The sequence below is a fragment of the Oncorhynchus mykiss genome, chromosome 11 (assembly GCF_057628025.1).
Source record: "Oncorhynchus mykiss isolate SJ-2025 chromosome 11, ASM5762802v1, whole genome shotgun sequence".
Classification (NCBI taxonomy): domain Eukaryota; kingdom Metazoa; phylum Chordata; class Actinopteri; order Salmoniformes; family Salmonidae; genus Oncorhynchus; species Oncorhynchus mykiss.
In genome coordinates this window covers 54,434,115-54,451,855 of record NC_143032.1, presented here as the reverse complement: position 1 = coordinate 54,451,855, position 17,741 = coordinate 54,434,115, and the positions used below count along the sequence as shown (strand labels likewise).

Genomic DNA, 17,741 nt, shown 5'->3' with positions numbered 1-17,741 from the left:
TTTGTTACATTAGACTCATTTTAAAATTGATTTAACAAAGATCCCTCAATCTACACACAATACCCCATAAAGCGAGAACAGGTTTTCAGACATTTTTGCAAATGTATTAAAAATAAACAAATGCCTTATCTACATAAGTATTCAGACCCTTTGCTATGAGACTCAACATTGATCTCCGGTGCATCCTGTTTCCATTGAATATCCTTCAAATTTTTCTACAACTTGATTGGAGTCCATCTGATTTGGAAAGACACACCTGTCTAGTTGGTACAACAGCTGTTAGTGCATGTCAGAGCAAAAACCAAGCCATGAGGTCAAAGGAATTGTCTGTATAGCTCAGAGACAGGATTGTGTCGAGGCACAGATCTGAGAAAGGGTACCAAAAAATGTCTGCAGCATCGAAGGTCCCCAAGAACACCGTGACCTCCATCATTCTTAAATGGAAGAAGTTTGGAACTACCAAGACTCTTCCTAGAGCTGGCCACCCGGCCAAACTGAGAAATCAGGGGAGAAGGGCAACACCCACCCGTAGCACGTGCTCCAGCAGGTGCACGTGCTCCGCCTTTCCTTCCAGTTCTCTGCTGCCAATGACTGGAACAAATTGCAAAAATCAGAGACTTATATCTCCCGCTCTAACTTTAAGCATCAGCAGTCAGAGCAGCTTACCGATCACTGTACCTGTACACAGCCAATCTGTAAATAGCACACCAAACTATCTTATCCCCATATTATTACTTACTGGGGTGCAAGAGGGTATCTCTACTTGCACATCTATCACTCCAGTATTAATGCTAGATTGTAATTATTTCACCTCTATGGCCTATTTATTGCTTGCCTCCCTAGTCTTCTACATTTGCACACACTGTACACAGATTTATTTTCTATTGTGTTATTGACAGTACATTTGTTTATGTGTAGCTCTGTGTTGTATTTGTTGCACTGCTTTGCTGTATCTTGGCCAGGCCACAGTTGTACATGAGAACTTGTTGTCAACTGGCCTACCTGGTTAAATAAAGGTGAAGTAAAAAAAGGGCCTTGGTCAGGGTGGTGACCAGGAACCCGATGGTCACTCTGACAGAGCTTTAGAGTTCCTCTGTGGAGATGGGAGAACCTTCCAGAAGGACAACAATCTCTGCAGCACCTCACCAATCAGGCCTTTATGGTAGAGTGGCCAGACGGAAGCCACAATATCATTAAAAGGCACATGACAGCCTGCTTGGTGTTTGCCAAAAGGCACCTAAAAGACTCTCAGACCATGAGAAACAAGATTCTCTGGTCTGATGAAACCAACATTGAACTATTTGGCCTGAATGCCAAGCGTCACGTCTAGAGGAAACCAGGCACCGCTCATCACCTGGCCAATACCATCCCTACGGTAAAGCATGGTGGTGGCAGCATCAAGCTGGGGGGATGTTTTTCAGCTGCAGGGACTGGGAGACTAGTCAGGATCGAGGGAAAGATGAACGGACCAAAGTACAGAGAGATCCTTGATAAAAACCTGCTCCAGAGCACTCAGGACCTCAGACTGGGGTGAAGGTTCAGCTTGCAACAGGACAATGACCCTAAGCACACAGCCAAGACAATGCAGAAGTGGCTTCGGGACAAGTCTCTGAATGTCCTTGAGTGGCCCAGCCAGAGCCCGGACTTGAACCCAGTCAAACATCTCAGGAGAGACCTGAAAATAAATCCAAGCTTGTAGCGTCACACCCAAGAAGACTCAAAGCTGTAATTGCTGCCAAAGGTGCTTCAACAGAGTAAAGGGTCTGAATACTTATGTAAATGTGAGATTTCAGTTTTTTTTTTTATTTTAATACATTTGTAAACATTTCTAAAATCCTGTTTTTGCTTTGTCATTATGTGTTATTGTGTGTAGATTTGATGATGGGGGGGGGGGGGGGGGGTACAGTTTAATCCATTTTAGAATAAAATGTGTAAAAAGTCAAGGGGTCTGAATACTTGTCGAATGCACTGTATTAGCCTATATAAACACATTGAAGAACAGATTCACTACTTGGAACAGAGTCTCAAAAGGAAGATTGTTCTGAAGTGTCTCTCCTACATCAGAGAGATATATGAAAGACCAGAAAGCATTTGTTGCAAAACTACCGAAATGTTCATGAGCGTCTCATCTTTCCATAAGACTTTGTGGGCCAAACCGTTCAGATGCTACAAATCAAATCAAAGTTTACTTGTCACGTGCGCCGAATACAATGGGTATAGATCTTACAGTGAAATGCTTACTTACAGGCTCTAACCAATAGTGCAAAAAGGTATTAGGTGAACAATAGGTAAGTAAAGTTATAAAAACGACAGTAAAAAGATAGTGAAAAACAGTAGCGAGGCTATAAAAGTAGCGAGGCTACATACAGACACCGCTTAGTCCGGCTGATTGTGGTAGTATGTACAGTCGTGGCCAAAACTTTTGAGAATGACACAAATATTAATTTTCACAAAGTCTGCTGCCTCAGTTTGTATCATGGCAATTTGCATATACTCCAGGATGTTATGAAGATTGATCAGATGAATTGCAATTAATTGCAAAGTCCCTCTTTGCCATGCAAATGAACTGAATCCCCCAAAAAATATTTCCACTGCATTTCAGCCCTGCCACAAAAGGACCAGCTGACAACTCTCGTTAACAGGTGTGAGTGTTGATGAGGACAAGGCTGGAGAATACTCTGTCATGCTGATTGAGTTCGAATAACAGACTGGAAGCTTCAAAAGGAGGGTGGTGCTTGGAATGATTGTTCTTCCTCTGTCAATCATGGTTACCTGCAAGGAAATGCGTGCCGTCATTGTTGCTTTGCACAAAAAGGGGCTTCACAGGCTGCGGGATCGGGGCACCACCAGTACAGAGCTTGCTCAGGAATGGCAGCAGGCATGTGTGAGTGCATCTGTATGCACAATGAGGCGAAGACTTTTGGAGGATGGCCTGGTGTCAAGAAGGGCAGCAAAGAAGCCACTTCTCTCCAGGAAAAACATCAGGGACAGACTGATATTCTGCAAAAGGTATAGGGATTGGACTGCTGAGGACTGGGGTAAAGTCATTTTCTCTGAATCCCCTTTCCAATTGTTTGGAGCATCAAAAAAGTTTGTCCGGAGAAGACAAGGTGAGCGCTACCATCAGCCCTGTGTCATGCCAACAGTAAAGCATCCTGAGACCATTCATGTGTGGGTTTGCTTCTCAGCCAAGGGAGTGGGCTCACTCACAATTTTGCGTAAGAACACAGCCATGAATAAAGAATGGTACCAACACATCCTCCGAGAGCAACTTCTCCCAACCATCCAGGAACAGTTTGGTGACGAACAATGCCTTTTCCAGCATGATGGAGCACATTGCCAAAAGGCAAAATTGATAACTAAGTGGCTCGGGGAACAAAAGATTGATATTTTGGGTCCATGGCCAGGAAACTCCCCAGACCTTAATTCCATTGAGAACTTGCGGTCAATCCTCAAGAGGTGTGGGTGGACAAACAAAATCCCACAAATTCTGACAAACTCCAAGCATTGATTATGCAATAATGGGCTGCCATCAGTCAGGATGTGGCCCAGATGTTAATTGACAGCATGCCAGGGTGGATTGCAGAGGTCTTGAAAAAGAAGGGTCAACACTGCAAATATTGAGTCTTTGCATGAACTTCATGTAATTGTCAATAAAATCCTTTGACACTTATGAAATGCTTGTAATTATACTTCAGTATTCCTTAGTAACATCTGACAAAAATATCTAAAGACACTGAAGCAGCAAACTTTGGAAATTAATATTTGTGTCATTCTCAACTTTTGGCAATGACTGTACATGTAGATATGGTTAAAGTGACTATGCAATAATGATGAACAGAGAGTAGCAGTAGCGTAAAATAGGGGTTGGTGGGTGGCGGGACACAATGCAGATAGCCCGGTTAGCCAATGTGTGGGAGCACTGTTTGGTCGGACCAATTGAGGTAGTATATACATATGTACATGAATGTATAGTTAAAGTGAATATGCATATATGATAAACAGAGAGCAGCAGCGTAAAGGGGGGTTGGGGGAGGTGGGTATACAATGCAAATAGTCCACGTAACCATTTGATTACCTGTTCAGGCCTCTTATGGCTTGGGGGTAAAAACTGTTGTAGCATTTTTGTTCTAGACTTGGCACTCCGGTACCGCTTGCCATGTGGTAGTAGAGAGAACAGTCTATGACTGGGGTTGCTGGGGTCTTTGACAATTTTTAGGGCCTTCCTCTGACACCGCCTGGTGTAGAGGTCCTGGATGGCAGGCAGCTTAGCTCCAGTGATGTACTGGGCCGTACGCGCTACCCTCTGTAGTGCCTTGCGGTCGGAGGCCGAGCAATTGCCATACCAGGCAGTGATGCAACCAGTCAAGATGCTCTCGATGTTGCAGCTGTAAAACATTTTGAGGCTCTCAGGAACCATGCCAAATCTTTTTAGTTTAATAGGCTTTGTCGTGCCCTCTTCACGACTCTCATGGTGTGTTTGGGCCATTCTAGTTTGTTGTTGATGTGGACAGCAAGGAACTTGAAGCTCTCAACCTGCTCCACTACAGCCCCGTCGATGAGAATGGGGGCTTGCTCGGTCCTCCTTTTCCTGTAGTCCACAATCATTTCCTTAGTCTTGGTTACATTAAGAGACAGGTTATTATTCTGGCACCACCCCGCCAGGTCCTCCCTCTAGTTTGTTTCGTCATTGTCTGTGATCAGGCCTACCACTGTTGTGTCGTCTGCAAACTTAATGATGGTGTTGGAGTCGTTCCTGACCATGCAGTCGTGGGTGAACAGGGAGTACAGGAGGGGACTGAGCACGCACCCCTGGGGGGCTCCAGTGTTGAGGATCAGCGTGGCAGATGTGTTGCTACCTACCCTCACCACCTGGGGACGGCCCGTCAGGAAGTCCAGGATCCAGTTTCAGAGGGAGGTGTTTAGTCCCAGGGTCCTTAGCTAAGTGATGAGCTTTGAGGGTACTATGGTGTTGAACGCTGAGCTGTAGTCAATGAATAGCATTCTCACGTAGGTGTTCCTTTTGTCCTGGTTTGGAGAGGGTGTGGAGTGCAATAGAGATTGCATCATCTTTGGATTTGTTTGGGCAGTATGCAAATTGGACTGGGTCTAGGGTTTCTGGGATAATGGTGTTGATGTGAGCCATTACCAGCCTTTCAAAGCACTTCATGGCTATGGATGTGAGTGCTACGGGTCTGTAGTATTTTAGGCAGGTTGCCTTTGTGTTCTTGGGCACAGGGACTATGGTGGTCTGCTTGAAACATGTTGGTATTACAGACTCAATCAGGAACATGTTGAAAATGTCAGTGAAGACACCTGCCAGTTGGTCAGCACATGCCCCGGAGCACACGTCCTGGTAATCCGTCTGGCCCTGCAGCCTTGTGTATGTTGACCTCTTTTTAAAGGTCTTACTCACGTCGGCTACGGAGAGCGTGATCACACAGTCGTTCGGAATAGCTGATGCTCTCCTGCATGCCTCAGTATTGCTTGCCTCGAAGCGAGCATAGAAGTGATTTCGCTCGTCTGGTAGGCTCGTGTCACTGGGCAGCTTGTGGCTGTGTAGTCTGTAATAGTTTGCAAGCCCTGCCACAAGACGAGTGTCGGAGCAGGTGTAGTATGATTCAATCTTAACCCTGTATTGACGTTTTGCCTGTTTGATGGTTCGTCGCAGGTGTCGTGTCTTTGGCATCATAAAAATAAGTCTTCAGTTTAATCAAATAAATTCTCTGTAATTATTATTATTACGTGATTAAACTAACTAGGAAGTCGGGGCACCAAGGGAAATATTCAGACTACAAAGATATAATTTTCCTAATATAACTTTCAGATATTTTAATATCTGATCAATTGGTCTTCTAGTTAATGAATTGTTCTTTACCTCACGTTAGTCTCATTCCATACGTCGTAAATTGTTGGTTATCTGCACGAACCCAGTCTTCACTATGAATCCTCCATACTTCAATTGTCTCAGTTAATAAATAAATGATTAACTAAATAATCACAGAAATCTCTGTTGGAAAGTTTGTCTCTGTTGGAGAGTTTGTCTGCCAGATCATGTAATGTTACTTTCTCTAGCATAAGCCGCCTCCAACTTCGTTTTAGAGAATTTGGGTATGAGTCCAACCGTCCTCGCATCCGCAAACCACATGTATGGCGTTGTGTGGGCGAGCAGTTTGCTGTTGTCAACAGTGCCCCATGGTGGGGTTATGGTATGAGCAGGCATAAGCTACGGACAATGAACACAATTGCATCTTATCATTGGCAATTTGAATGCAAAGAGATACTGTGATGAGGTCCTGAGGCCCTTTAAAAAAATATATAGATTTTTTTAAAGGTGTCTGTGACCAACTGATGCATATCTGTATTCCCAGTGATGTGAAATGCATAAATTAGGGCCTAATTAATTTATTTCAATTTGTTTTCTTTATGTGAACTGTAATTCAGTAAAATCGTTGAAATTGTTGCATGGTGTGTGTGTGTACAGTTGAAGTCGGAAGTTTACATACACCACTCAGTTTTTCACAATTCCTGACATTTAATCCTAGTAAAAAATGCAATGTCTTAGGTCAGTTAGGATCACCACTTTATTTAAAGAATGTGAAATGTCAGAATAATAGTAGAGTGATTTTATTTCAGCTTTTATTTCTTTCATCACATTCCCAGTGGTTCAGAAGTTTTACATGCACTCAATTAGAATTTGGTAGCATTGCCTTTAAATTGTTTAACTTGGGTCAAACATTTTGGGTAGCCTTCCACAAGCTTCCCACAATAAGTTTGGGGAATGTTGGCCCATTCCTCCTGACAGAGCTGGTGTAACTGAGTCAGGTTTGTAGGCCTCCTTGTTCGCACACACTTTTTCAGTTCTGCCCACATATTTTCTATAGGATTGAGGTCAGGGCTTTGTAGACCATACTCACCCACTTGTTAGGTAAGTACTCATTTTGTTTGTTTTAACCAAGACAAACTCATGCCCCTTTGGTAGAACAGAATTGTGTAGAACGTTGTCAAGCATTTTGTCATGCTGACGCTGTTGCACACAACGCTTGACTATTTGGAGTAAGAGAGTATCAGATACTTTACTCAAGGACTCTGTCAGGGTGAAGATGAGTGTCCCAGGGGAAAAGAGGTCATGCAGCACACATGGGATTTTAGTGGGCCTACACGTTGATCCTGTCTGTCTATTAGGGCCTTTTTGATGTTAAGGATCTGTTGTGTTGGATACCATTTTGTAGAGTTCTGCTCAGAGGTCTCTCAAAATGATCTGTTTTTGGAAGTTCAACAGTTCAAGACAATGCCAGGAATATGTTGCAATCGCACTTGAATGTTGTGCAATGCTGATAGTCACAGTGTTTTTCTGATGTCTTCACACACACTTATTGGTCAATCATATTTATTCTGAAAAGCATTGTAGTCTGTGTTTCCCAATCCCTGTTAGATGCTGCGTCGTCAACAACGGTATATGTTTGAGAACCTCAGTTTGGATCTGGAAATATGCTTGAGGATGGCCAAAGATGAAATGTCATCAAAAACAACTCTCTCTCTCTCCAAACCTGAAGAAAAGCTTCCTGATAGAAAATGTTCTTGTGGCATGTCTCCCGTCCCCGGTGAAATGTTATTTTGGTTTTCATGAAGGAACACTTTGTTCTCAATGACCCTGTTGTAGTGTGTGTGTTTTTTTTTGTCTCTCTCACTCTCTCTCTTTAAGCCCTCAGCAATAATTCCATCTGCTTTTTTAAAACTGAGGTTTTTGTCCTTATTAGCCAGGATAGTCCAGGAGGATGATTATGTAAGGGATGACGTGTGTATCTCAGTGTTTAGTTCAGGGGTGGAAGGTTTTCACTGTTGTGGATTCATTCTTAATTGAGGAGCATTGCTAGGTGGTAAGATGTTTTCGGTGAACCTGTGTGTGTGTGTTGCTGTCTTGTGATTCATGTTTATTTTCATTGATGGACTTACTGGCTAATACAGTGGCAGATGTGTTTGGGCCATAAATACACAAGCATGCAGTGTTGACATGCTTACTTAAGCCTAACAGGAGTGTGATAGCCTTCTGATTTTGCAGTGCTTGATAATAGATTGTGGTTGTTTTGGATTTCTGCAGTCAACTGGGGCGGCAGGGTAGCCTAGTGGTTAGAGCGTTGGACTAGTAACCCGGAAGGTTGCAAGTTCAAACCTCCGAGCTGACAAGGTACAAATCTGTCGTTAAGCCACTTCCTAGGCCATCATTGACAATAAGAATTTGTTCTTAACTGACTTGCCTAGTTAAATAAAGGTCAAATAAACGGTCCTCACAGCCCTCCCTGTGCCTCCCTGTGCACTGTGATAGTCTCAGAGGTCCGTTAAAAGCGCAGAGAGCATCATGAAGAACAAGGAACACACCAGACAGGTCCGAGATACTTTTGTGAAGAAGTTTAAAGCCGGATTTGGATACAAAAAGATTTTCCAAGCTTTAAACATCCCAAGGAGCACTGTGCAAGCGATAATATTGAAATGGAAGGAGTATCAGACCACTGCAAATCTACCAAGACCTGGCCGTCCCTCTAAACTTTCAGCTCATACAAGGAGAAGACTGATCAGAGATGCAGCCAAGAGGCCCATGATCACTCTGGATGAACTGCAGAGATCTACAGCTGAGGTAGGAGACTCTGTCCATAGGACAACAATCAGTCGTATATTGCACAAATCTGTCCTTTATGGAAGAGTGGCAAGAAAGCCATTTCTTAAAGATATCCATAAAAAGTGTTGTTTAAAGTTTGCCACAAGCCACCTGGGAGACACACCAAACATGTGGAAGAAGGTGCTCTGGTCAGATGAAACCAAAATTGAACTTTTTGGCAACAATGCAAAACGTTATGTTCGGTGTAAAAGCAACACAGCTGAACACACCATCCCCACTGTCAAACATGGTGGTGGCAGCATCATGGTTTGGGCCTGCTTTTCTTCAGCAGGGACAGGGAAGATGGTTAAAATTGATGGGAAGATGGATGGAGCCAAATACAGGACCATTCTGGAAGAAAACCTGATGGAGTCTGCAAAAGACCTGAGACTGGGATGGAGATTTGTCTTCCAACAAGACAATGATCCAAAACATAAAGCAAAATCTACAATGGAATGGTTCAAAAATAAACATATCCAGGTGTTAGAATGGCCAAGTCAAAGTCCAGACCTGAATCCAATCGAGAATCTGTGGAAAGAACTGAAAACTGCTGTTCACAAATGCTCTCCATCCAACCTCACTGAGCTCGAGCTGTTTTGCAAGGAGGAATGGGAAAAAATGTCAGTCTCTCGATGTGCAAAACTGATAGAGACATACCCCAAGCGACTTACAGCTGTAATCGCAGCAAAAGGTGACGCTACAAAGTATTAACTTAAGGGGGCTGAGTAATTTTGCACGCCCAATTTTTCAGTTTTTGATTTGTTAAAAAAGTTTGAAATATCCAATAAATGTCGTTCCACTTCATGATTGTGTCCCACTTGTTGTTGATTCTTCACAAAAAAATACAGTTTTATATCTTTATGTTTGAAGCCTGAAATGTGGCAAAAGGTCGCAAAGTTCAAGGGGGCCGAATACTTTCGCAAGGCACTGTATATATATATATATATATATATATATATATATATATATATATATATATATATATATATATATATATATGTATGTATGTATGTATGTATGTATATATGTATGTATGTATGTATGTATGTATGTGTATATATATATGTGTATATATGTATTTTGTGTAGGTTGTTTAAATGTTGTATAGGCCTTATAGATGAGCTGTGTGGGTCACTGATGTCCTTTGCAGGAGATAGTAAGCAGGACACCATGCTCAACTGGGACTGCGGGCTCTTTGTGACAACCAGCAGATTCTGCTTGAGGTGTACATCTATTCGGTTTAGTTTCCCTTCAGGGATCACTATAGGTCCATATCCACCACTCCCGATGCTATAGCCTGCCAGGGAAGGAGAATGGTCCTTTCTTAGGATCTACCTGCTATTTCACTCATCGATCCCACAACAAAGTGTTTTTAATGCCAGTAAGAACAACCACCAGGGGAATGAATAACCCAATTTACAACACATTCATCTCTTAACTTTTTTCCCAGCATATCTCCCATGGCCTCAAGTTGTGTACCTTAGAGGAGAGGAGTCATGAAAATGATTTATTTCAAAAAATAATCCTAACCCCCTCCCCCCTCCCATTAAAGTACAGTATGTCTCTGCTAGTTCCCACCTTCTCTCATTATTCTATTCAAATGGTTAGGAAAAGCAGGGGGACTGTGTTTCCAAGGAAACACTCTCCTCTGCAGCACAAACATTTTTCTCAGTAATTGCATAGGGAATCTCTCATTTGGATGGTTTTATTTTTCTGGTGGCTCTAGGCTTGGGTGAAGAGCATTGGGAGAATCTTTTTTGTCGGGGGGGGGGGAAACGCTGATTTGCAGATTTGGCATTGTCATCTAGAAACGTTTGTGGCTCACAGCCGGTGGCCTCTGCACTACTGTCTCACTAGCTTTATGAATGTCAGAATTAGACCATACAGTACTAGATGCTTTGTGTTCAGTAATGAAGTCGAAGGTAGTTTACTGTCTTGGGCAACGGTGTCCATTAAATTGCCCACCTCAACTTGAATTGTATAATTTTTCTCTCTGCAGCAGCATGCAGCCAACCGGCCAAAGCCCAAGATGGGGACGTCAGCAGCGGTCAAGCTGCCGTCGAATCGCAGTGCGTCTGGCGCCAGACGCAGGAGAACACGCTGCCGAAAGTGTGAGGCGTGCCTCCGAACCGAGTGTGGAGACTGTCACTTCTGTAAAGACATGAAGAAGTTTGGAGGACCAGGGCGCATGAAGCAGTCCTGTATCATGAGGCAGTGCATTGCAGTGAGTAAAGCCAAAGAAACCACACAGGCTTTTCATTATCCATACTATTTAGCAGAGAGTTCAGTTAGCCAATATTGTCTTATTCAATGATGCAGTGCTGTGCCACATGCAAAGACTGTGCATTTGACATACAAACCATAATGAGAGGTTCAGGGTTTAAAACCAGGGTCAGCGTAAGAGAACCGACCAGAAGTACATTGATACAGAGCGAGACAACAGGAAGTGAGTGCTAACATTTTTTTATTTGGCACAGTATGACTCATTCATGTGTCAATGGTCTCTAGATTCTGTCCAATCAGTGGACATTTGTCTACGGCTTGGCGTCGTTGCCAATGTCTGTTAATGATTCTTCTAAAACAGGAAACACAGAATGACCAGTTGCAACTTATGAACACCATTTCCGAATTGTATTGCACATTGGCATAGTAGACCCAATGTGTCTGAATCAATGAGTTTCACGGAATGTTGTGTTTGTCCCTTGCAGCCTGTCCTGCCCCACACGGCTGTGTGTGTTGTGTGTGGAGAAGCAGGTAAGGAGGACTCCCTAGAGGAAGAGGAGGACAAGTTCAACATCATGCTCATGGAGTGCTCCATCTGCAGTGAGATTGTTCACCCCAACTGCTTAAAGGTGAGCTAGGATGTGTCCAGTCATGACTTGACATGCTCGAGGCCAAGCCTCCACTTGATGAGTTTGATGACTCATCATTTGTGTGTGTGAGATTCGCCTGAATGGTTTTTATATGCTTTGTGACTCATTTGAGAGTAATACTGTATCCTGGAATGTTTGCTGCTGTACCAGTGGTAGGTGATTCACTGCGTTTGACTTTCAGACAGTTTTACAAGGCAGCTTGAGGCGTTGGTGTGGTGGGGACTTCCTGTTGTTGTTTGACACGGACTGAACCAGCTCATCAATTTCCTTCCTCCAGATTGACTTACAGAAGGCTAATATAGTGTCTGGGAAGGGGAAGTGTCCAGCTGAAATCACATGGCATAAGAATAGAGCTTTGCAGTGTTGTTGACATTGCCGGGTCGAGCCGGATGCAAATAAAATGCAAAGTGACTCATGCACCATTCTGCCAAACCATAGCATGATCTTGCTCAAACCTGTTCAAATGAAGGGAAGTTGTGACTGCCTTTGGTATTCCATGCACATAATACTCTAAAGTGATAGGTAAAGTATTGCTGAAGAATATACATTTTTTCATTTTGATAATAGGAATTTGTGTGACGGTCTTTATATCAGATGCTAGAGGTTGTTGGTTGTCCAGAGATTCTCACTTTTAATTGTCTGAGGGGAAAAAGGACGTGTTTTTCACCGCCTCACGTTAAGTGGACCCGGTCGTGCTTTCAGTTCCCGCTTTCTCTCTGTGGGGAAAACATTGTACTTTATTCTTGACTCCCTGTCTGCCCTTCTTGTCAACTAGCTCTTTTACTTCATGGTTTTCAGGTTAAAGATGCCTCTGGCGTGGTGAATGATGAACTTCCCAACTGTTGGGAATGTCCCAAATGCAACTACGCTGGGAAAACAGGCAAAGTGAGTACCTGTATGAATTCATCATTTATCCTCAAGTATGTGCAGAAATATACAATGTACATGTTACTGGGTATATTACTGATTTCAGTTGCCACAACATATTTTGTAGTCTGGTGTTGGATTTGCATTGACTTAATAAACAGGGCTGTGAACTTTGGAAAACATTCCCCAAAGAGTTAAATTCTTTCAAGTGTGAGGCATTTCGTAATGCATTTACTTTGTGGCTTTTACTTCCTGTTCATTTACTTACTTTGCTACTTACCAATGCCCTTTCTGTTACAGGGGAAACCAACACCTAATTCTCTAGAAGTGGTAGTCACAGTCTATCTCGTTTAACTCTTGTGAGACAGTAGCTCAGTTTGTTGACAACGTTGTGATAAGCAAAAGGTATAAAGTTGTCTCCTTTTTCCCCACCTTTTGGTCTGCAAGCAAAAAAGGGGACCAGGGTTCAAGTACGCGTCCAACCTCCCTGGCTCTCTGCTGAGGGAGCAGAAGGTGGTCAAGGAGGAGGGCGAGTCCACCTCTACGTCTACAGTCAAGAGGAAGCCTGAGAGGGATGAGACTCCCAGACACAGACCTGAGGAATGGGAGCCCCTTCACAGACAACCCCCTGTCCTGTCCCCTAGCACCCTGCCTCGGCCCAGACCTGAGGACAAACTGAGGAAGAAGAGGAAGCTCTTCGACGATGACTATGAAGAGGACTTTGATGTGAGGAAGAAGGTAGAGATACTCCGATTTTATCATGTGGTTTGTTAGTATAACGTTACACTCTCACTATGAGTGGCAATTTTCATGCTATGCCAAGCAACTCCTTTTGTTTAAAGTCTGGATGCTATGTGCTCTGGTATACATAGTTGAACATACTCTCTAACTAAACCTTCCTATCTCCAGGGAAAGTCAGATGGACATCTGTTCCTTAATCAGATCAAGACTGAAGAGGAGGAGGTGGATGAAGAGGAGAAGGCCTCTCTGTACCAGCGAGGCCTGGAGAGGAGAGGGCGTTTAGGAGATACCGAGGAGGAGGCAGAGTACGAGGATGACGAGGACACAAAGACAAGCCTGCCCAGGCCTCCTCTCAAAACTCCTGTTCTAGACAGTGACCAGTCTCACTGCAGCTCTCCATGGGCTGGCCCCAGTAGTGAGGGGGGCAGTGAACCCCAGGAGAAGGGCCCACGTCCCAAAGCGTGCCGCAAACGCCGATTACCAAACAAAGAGCTGAGTAAAGAGCTGAGCAAAGCACTGAACCAGGAGATCCAGAAGACCGAGGACTGCCTTGCCAATGAGAACCGCCAGCCCCTGAAGTTGGAGCCAGAGAGTGAGAATGAAGAGCCAAAGAGGAGCTTCCGCAATGGCAGTGACCTAGGAGGGGAGCGGCCACACCTCTGGACCAAGGAAATTAACTGCACTCCCTGGGAGCTGCGCCACTTCTACCCTGGCCAAATCACCCCTCTGGGCTTCAACAGGAGCTCCCCTGGCACCCGGCCCCTGCCCCCACGCTCCCCACCCAAGTGTGTCCAAATGGAGCGCCACGTCATCCGGCCGCCCCCCATCAGCCCCCCGCCGGATAGATTGCCCCTGGTGGACGGGAAAACCCACGCGGTGCAGCGAGAGGTCTGGGTGAAGATCTTCGGACACATCACACACAAGGAGCTGTGTGTCTGCATGCGTGTCTGCAAGACATGGAACCGATGGTGAGAGCTCCATTCTACTCAAACTGTGTTACTTCACATCGCAGGCCTTTTAAAAACATAAACACTTGGTATATTTGAATCTAGGTATCTAAAACCTTCACCTGTCCATTACAAATAGTGAGTGTGTGTCTCCATTGTCTATCTCTGACAGGTGCTGTGATAAAAGACTGTGGACCATAATCGATCTGAACCGCTGTAAATCTATCACTCCCCTCATGCTGAGTGGCATCATCCGCAGACAGCCCCTCTCACTGGACCTCAGCTGGACCAACATCTCCAAGAAGCAACTAAGCTGGCTTATAAACCGCTTACCAGGTATGTACCATGGCCATGTCACACTGATCTATGAGAGAGAAATATGGTTTGGGTCGAGAATAGAGACTGTCCATCCCTCTGTGTCTCTATCTCGGCGTTGCAACTCATCTGACACTACTCCGCTCTGTCCTGCAGGTCTGCGGGTGTTGCTGCTCTCCGGGTGCTCGTGGGTGGCTGTGTCTGCCCTCTGCACCTCTAGCTGCCCTCTGCTGCGCACCCTGGATGTGCAGTGGGTGGAGGGGCTCAAAGATGCCCAGATGAGGGACCTGCTCTCGCCTCCGACCGACAACAGACCAGGTAACCACCGGCAACCGGAGGGGGGAGTTGTGTGAAATTGACGCGGCTACGTTATAATCTGGTGGTTATCCTGGGTGTGACAGGACTGTGAGGCTCCTCTTTTTAAAAACCCATTAGGAAGAAAATGTGAGGGGATCTTTAGATAGTTCACATGTGTTTATTTAAAGGACCAAAATGAAGGCCATTACTCGGCATGTTTGACTGCGAGACAGGAAATTACTCATATTTTATTACTCCTCTCCACCCTCAGGCCAGTTGGACAACCGTTGTAAGCTGAGGAACGTTATGGACTTGCGTCTGGCCGGGCTGGACATCACAGACACCTCTCTGCGTCTGATTATCAGACATATGCCGGTACTTTCACAACTGGACCTGAGCTACTGCAACCACGTCAACGACCAGTCGGTCAACCTGCTGACGGCCGCAGGGACCACAACCAGGGACTCCCTCACAGAGATCAACCTGTCAGGTAGGAACCCTCAGCCAGTCAGTATGAGCAATAGGGGCAACCGCACAGAGGCTGTTTTTAAGTTACTCTGCTATTTCACTTTTTATAATGTCTGTTAATATTAGAGGGTATAGAAGAGGTATTTATTCTTAAACTGTTATCTCGATTTTATATTAAGAGTTTAACTATAGTCTTTGTTGTGTTTTAGCGTACATAATATTCAATCCGGCTCTGTACACGTTTCCTCATGCCTGATGCCTTGTCTCCGCCTCCAGTTTGTAATAGGGTGACAGACCATTCCCTTACCTTCTTCAAGCGCTGTGGAAGCATCTGTCACATTGACCTACGCTACTGCAAACAGGTGACCAAGACGGCCTGTGAACAGTTCATAGCTGAGATGTCTGTAAGTGTACAGTTTGGCCTCAAAGAGGACAAATTACTGCAGAAACTCGGCTAGTTCATTGAGGCACACTGAGACAGGCCAAAATGTACACAACATAAGAACTACCTTTTGCACTAAATGGAGCAAGACAAGGTTTCCCCCATCAAGCCTGGACTGGTTGGTTTTGTATGTTTATTTCCTCTTCAGTGGAGAATATACCGTGTTAGATTTCTGAACGAACAATGTCACATGAGTTGAGGAGAGAAGCAGAGGTGTGTAAATGGACTGGGCAGATTTTGTTTGCAGCGATCTTTCTGGATGTTGTAGAATCCTTGTGCTGAAAGGGGAGGATGTAAAGCTACTGGACAGAAGGAGATGGTGAAGGAAAACAGCCTGCATGAGTGTTTCTTTTTGTGTTTGTACATATTTTTTTTAAAGGTTTGTTATATTGAATTTGTTGGGGATTTTTTCTACTATTTAGGTTTGTTTTATACAACAATTCGTGCATTGGGCAAAACATTTTTAAGTTTCAGTGAAAGTTACACTCCAGATTTCAACCTATGAACAGACCCCAGATGACATGTCATAGAACTGAATATTGACCTACAGATCCTTTATATCAGTTTGCCTTGACACCGATGGTAATATATATTTTTGGATGCTGTGTTTTACTTGATATCATGTGCCAATTTCTGAAGTTGACATTACAGTTTAACGGTAGTTGCTGACTTGGACTGGATTTACTTTACATAAAACATGAAAATAAAACCATGATAAAATACATGTTATAAAAGTCTAAAGCTGCAATATGTAACTTTTGGGGTGACCTGACCAATTTCACATAGAAATGTGCGTTATAGACCTGTCATTGAAAGCAAGTCTAAGAAGCGGTAGAGTTCAGTTCTTTCTATGCTTCCCGTTCTTAAGTTTTGTTTTTGTCTTTTGGTTTTGTGCACCAGCCTTAAACAGCTGAAAATACAATATTTTTGGTTTTGTGCACCAGCCTTAAACAGCTGAAAGTACAATATTTTTGGTTTTGTGCACCAGCCTCAAACAGCTGAAAGTACAATATTTTTGGTTTTGTGCACCAGCCTCAAACAGCTGAAAGTACAATATTTTTGGTTTTGTGCACCAGCCTTAAACAGCTGAAAGTACAATATTTTTGGTTTTGTGCACCAGCCTCAAACAGCTGAAAATACAATATTTTTGGTTTTGTGCACCAGCCTCAAACAGCTGAAAATACAATATTTTTGGTTTTGTGCACCAGCCTCAAACAGCTGAAAATACAATATTTTCGGTTTTGTACACCAGCCTTAAACAGCTGAAAATACAATATTTTTGGTTTTGGAAAATATATTTCACAGTGGTTTAGATGGTATTCTACACTATACTTGCTTATTTTGCCAAAAACTACAATTTGGGTGAACTATTAAAATTTTTGCAACCAGGAAATGTCGGGCGATTTCTGCGTCTTTAAATAATACAGCTTGTTAATACAATTAGTTAAATTAATACAGCTTGAAATGAATCAGTCAACCAATATGAAGAGTATTTTTAAATCCATTTTTAAACCTTTTGAAATTTGTATGAAACAGAAATGCAATTTCGTGTTTCACATGTTTTAGCAAGAGCCCATAATTTTTTATTTTACTAGGCAAGTCAGTTAAGAACAAATTCTTATTTCAATGACGGCCTGGGTTGCCATGTACTGTTCACCAAAGGGCATGGGGTTCAGGGGCAGAACGACAGATTTGGACCTTGTCAGCACGGGGGTTTGAACTTGCAACCTCCCGGTTACTAGTCCAACACTCTAACCACTAGGCTACCGCCACATAATGTGAGTGTGTAAAGTAATTGAATCATTTTTCACCCATAGATACAATAAGTGGCCTCCAGACTTGGTGTGCAGTAAGTTTCTTTGAAAGAGCATTTGCTCATCCAATCATTAATTCCAAGATTGACAGATCTAGTCATTATTTTAAATGTTCTTTATTTATATTTGAGTAATCATCCATAATCATATCTGTGGCTTTGTGCAAATAATATAATTGTCATTATTTATGTGTTGTGATTGTGGCGTACAATGTCAAGTGAATGCTGTTGGCCACACAGATGCACATGATGTAGTTTTATATTTGTAAATCTAAAACCAAGTGCTATGATTGTCATTAAAAGTATATTTCTCTGTATAAAA

At 43.4% G+C, this 17,741-nt stretch overlaps 1 protein-coding gene across 4 annotated transcripts in view; it reads left to right on the top strand.

The window, feature by feature from the left end:
* The window catches only part of LOC110535930 (lysine-specific demethylase 2B), a 22,679-nt gene extending 4,938 nt beyond the window's left edge, over positions 1–17,741 (top strand). Inside the window, exons 2-10 of one of the 4 annotated variants that reach the window (XM_090190468.1) lie at positions 10,656–10,880; positions 11,365–11,508; positions 12,328–12,414; positions 12,844–13,122; positions 13,306–14,105; positions 14,257–14,420; positions 14,556–14,717; positions 14,968–15,186; positions 15,441–17,741. In XM_090190468.1, coding sequence (XP_090046594.1) covers positions 10,656–10,880; positions 11,365–11,508; positions 12,328–12,414; positions 12,844–13,122; positions 13,306–14,105; positions 14,257–14,420; positions 14,556–14,717; positions 14,968–15,186; positions 15,441–15,622 — 2,262 coding nt within the window. In that variant the 3' untranslated portion in view covers positions 15,623–17,741. Of the gene's footprint in view, positions 1–10,655; positions 10,881–11,364; positions 11,509–12,327; positions 12,417–12,836; positions 13,135–13,305; positions 14,106–14,256; positions 14,421–14,555; positions 14,718–14,967; positions 15,187–15,440 lie in introns of all 4 variants that reach the window. The other 3 variants (XM_036935763.2, XM_090190467.1, XM_090190466.1) reach the window with 3 other exon arrangements.